This window comes from Brassica oleracea, chromosome C4, assembly GCF_000695525.1.
Source record: "Brassica oleracea var. oleracea cultivar TO1000 chromosome C4, BOL, whole genome shotgun sequence".
NCBI classification, from domain to species: domain Eukaryota; kingdom Viridiplantae; phylum Streptophyta; class Magnoliopsida; order Brassicales; family Brassicaceae; genus Brassica; species Brassica oleracea.
The window spans coordinates 29,680,766-29,684,552 of NC_027751.1; the positions used below are offsets into that span (position 1 = coordinate 29,680,766).

The 3,787-nt window shown below is 37.0% G+C and overlaps 1 protein-coding gene across 1 annotated transcript in view; it reads left to right on the forward strand.

The window, feature by feature from the left end:
• The first annotated feature begins 1,495 nt into the window (after nucleotides 1-1,495).
• LOC106338605 (L-type lectin-domain containing receptor kinase S.4-like) overlaps nucleotides 1,496-3,787 on the forward strand; it is a 9,606-nt gene continuing 7,314 nt past the window's right edge. The window contains exon 1 of the mRNA XM_013777543.1: nucleotides 1,496-3,483. Within this exon, the coding sequence (XP_013632997.1) occupies nucleotides 1,496-3,483 (1,988 nt within the window). The remainder of the gene's footprint in view (nucleotides 3,484-3,787) is intronic.

Sequence of the window (3,787 nt, forward strand, 5' to 3'; positions counted from 1 at the left end):
TATTTTTAAATATACAAACCGTTCTTTGTATATAAATTCGATTTTTGGATTTATAAAAGATGATTTATATTTTAAAATTAATTTTGTATTTATAAATATATATTTTTATTTATAAACACTATTTTATTATTTTTTTGTATTTATAAAAACTATTTTGTATTTATAAAAAGATGATTTCATATCTATAAAAATATTTATATTTATAAAACTAATTTTGTATTTATAAAACATTTTTTGATTTATAAACACTACTTTATTATTTTTTGTATTTATAAAACTATTTTGTATTTATAAAAAGATGATTTCATATCTATAAAAATATTTATATTTATAAAACTAATTTTGTATTTATAAAACATTTTTTTATTTATAAAAACTATTTTATTATTTTTTGTATTTTAAATATGTTCTATTTCAATTTTAATTTTAATTTTATATTTTCGAATTTCAATTTAAAAAAATAAATTTATAATTTTTTTTTTAATTTTGGAAATATTCCGAGGAAGTTTATCCCTCGGAATATTCCGACGACATCTTCCTCGGAATATTCCGAGGAATTTCCGACGAACTTGTGGTCCTCGGAAATTCCGAGGAAATAGGGTTTTTTCGGAATTCCGTCGGAAATTTCCGAGGGATTTCCGAGGAAAGATGAATTTCCGAGGAGTTATTTCCGAGGACTTTTTTCGTCGGTATGTCGTCGGAATAGCGATATTCCGACGACATACCGACGATTTTTTTTCTCAGTATGCCGCTGTTTTCTTGTAGTGGGTTGACAATTGACATCATTAAACCCTTTTTACTTCTACAACCTACACTCATTTCCTATATTGTTTCTGGACCAACGTATGTCAAAATAACCTAAAAATATAAAAATAAATAATAATAGTGTTTCTAAAAACGATAATAATTAATATTGCCAAAGATATCATTTAAACCGTAAATTACCAGTTTGAAAATCATGCAACAGAGACGATCACTCACCAACGTTAATAATACTGTCGTCAATAAAGACATATTACAAACACAGATTGTTTACATATCCCCACATATTCCAAAATTAAATGTAGATGGGATTTATACATAAGAAATTCATTTAGTTAAAAAGTCATCGTTTCATTACTAAATAATACGTACTTGCTCATCGATTAAACTAATTAATACCGACGATCTCGACTGATATAAACAACATCGATATGTTAAATAGTACTAACCTCGTATAATCATAGTTAAAGTAAGTTCAGTTTGCTTTTCAAATACTATTGAATAGTTAATATTATAACCTGTCTAGAAATAATCACATGTTCCTGAATGACAAACATCATTCTCAGCATCACATGCTTTCATAATCTTCACCATCAACTCTTCCTCTTCTTAATCGATCATATCCATATGTTAGATTTAGAACCAAATAGCTCATCAACCATATACAATTATCTTTACTTCTTTCACAAGGAAACAATTTACAGAGAATCCAAAACCTAAATAAACATTGTTGATGGAGACCTTAGTCTTCAGCTGGCTACTCTTCATCTGCTTCACACACTTGGCTTCATCTACAACCCAAGACTTCTCTTTCATTGGCTTCAAAAACGCCTCTCCAAATCTAATATTGTCCGGAGTTGCGGGGATAGCCGACACAGGAGCTCTCAGGCTCACAACAGACACAAGTCGCATGACCGGTCACGCCTTCTACTCCTCACCAATCCGGTTCAAGCCACCCGGTCAAAACCGAACTCTCTCCTTCTCCACCTCTTTTGTAATAGTCATGGTTCCAGAGTACGTCACGCTTGGAGGCCACGGACTTGCCTTCGCCATCACGTCAACTCCAGATCTCCAAAATTCTCTTCCTAGCCAGTACTTCGGCCTTTTGAATTCAAGCCGAGCTAACTTCTCTAGCAACTTCTTAGCTGTGGAGTTTGATACCGTCAGAGACTTGGACTTCGATGATATCAATGATAACCACGTTGGCATCGATATAAACACTCTTGAATCAAGTACTTCAACTCCAGCTGGCTATTTTCTACCTAACACAACCAAAAAGGAGCTTTTCTTAGACAGTGGTCGAGTGTTTCAAGCTTGGGTTGATTATGATTCAGACAAGAAAAAGTTAGATGTTAAGCTCTCTCCATTGTCCGAGAAACCAAAGTTGTCTCTCCTCTCTTACAATGTAGATCTGTCCTCTGTCTTTGGAGATGAGATGTATGTTGGTTTCTCTGCTTCCACCGGTATGCTAGCTAGTTCTCATTACATCTTGGGTTGGAACTTTAACATGAGTGGAGAAGCTTTGTCTCTGTCTTTACCATCTCTCCCTCGGCCTCCACGTCCTATCAAGAAGAAGAGCCCTGGCTTGATCCTTGGAGTGTATCTCTCGTGTTCGCTTTTGATCATCACGGTTCTTGTCGCTGCAGCGATGTTTTTTATAAAAAGGGCAAAAGATGATGATAGAGTTGAAGAGTGGGAGCTTGAGTTTGGTCCGCATAGATTTGCTTATAGAGAGTTGAAGAAAGCTACTAATGGTTTTGGGGACAAGGAGCTTCTCGGGTCTGGTGGATTTGGGAAAGTATACAAAGGAAAGCTTCAAGATTCAGACGAGTTTGTAGCCGTCAAGAGAATCTCTCACGAGTCAAGACAAGGTGTGCGAGAGTTCATGTCTGAGGTCTCCAGCATTGGTCACCTCAGGCATAGGAACCTTGTTCAGTTACTAGGTTGGTGTCGAAGGAGACAAGATCTGCTTCTGGTATATGATTACATGCCTAATGGAAGCTTAGACATGTACTTGTTCCACGAAAACCCTAAAGTTATCTTAACGTGGAAGCAACGTTTCAAAATTATCAAAGGGGTTGCTTCTGGCTTACTCTACCTTCATGAAGGATGGGAGCAAACGGTTATTCACCGTGACATTAAAGCCGCAAACGTTTTGTTAGACGGTGAAATGAACGGGCGGGTTGGAGATTTCGGTCTTGCTAAGCTATATGAGCATGGATCGAATCCGGGAGCTACAAGAGTGGTTGGTACGTTTGGGTACTTAGCACCAGAACTTACTAAATCAGGAAAGTTAACAACAAGCACTGATGTTTATGCGTTTGGTGCGGTTCTCTTAGAAGTAACTTGTGGTAGAAGACCTATAGAGACAAACGCGTTACCGGAAGAGCTTATAATGGTTGATTGGATTTGGTCAAGGTGGCAAAGTGGAGACATTAGAGATGTTGTGGACAGGAGATTGAACGGTGAGTTTGATGAGGAGGAAGTGGTTATGGTTATCAAACTAGGGCTTCTATGTTCTAACAACTCCCCTGAGGTTAGGCCTACGATGAGACAAGTGGTTATGTATCTAGAGAAGCAGCATCCGTCCCCGGAAGTTGTCCCTGCGCCGGATTTTTTAGATAAGAATGATAGCATGTGTGTTGATGATGGAAGTGGTAATGTTGGAGAGTTTGAGGATTTTGTGGATTCAGCTAGGTTTTTAAGTAGACCGCATGAGACTACCACTACAAGAAAACATCAAGGATTCTGAGGGAAAAAATCGTCGGAATTTCGTCGGAATATCGTTATTCCGACGCAATTCCGACGAAACACGTCGTCGGAAATAATTCTTCGGAATTTTTTTTTTCCTCTGAAATCCCTCGGAATTTTCCGACGGAATTCCGAGGAAATAAATTTCCGAGGAAATTCCGAGGATCCCTTGTTTGTCGGAAAAGTCCTCGGAATATACCGAGGTAGAACTTCGTCGGGATAATTCCTCGGAAGTTCATCGATCGATGCGTGTTTGGACATATATACATCGATC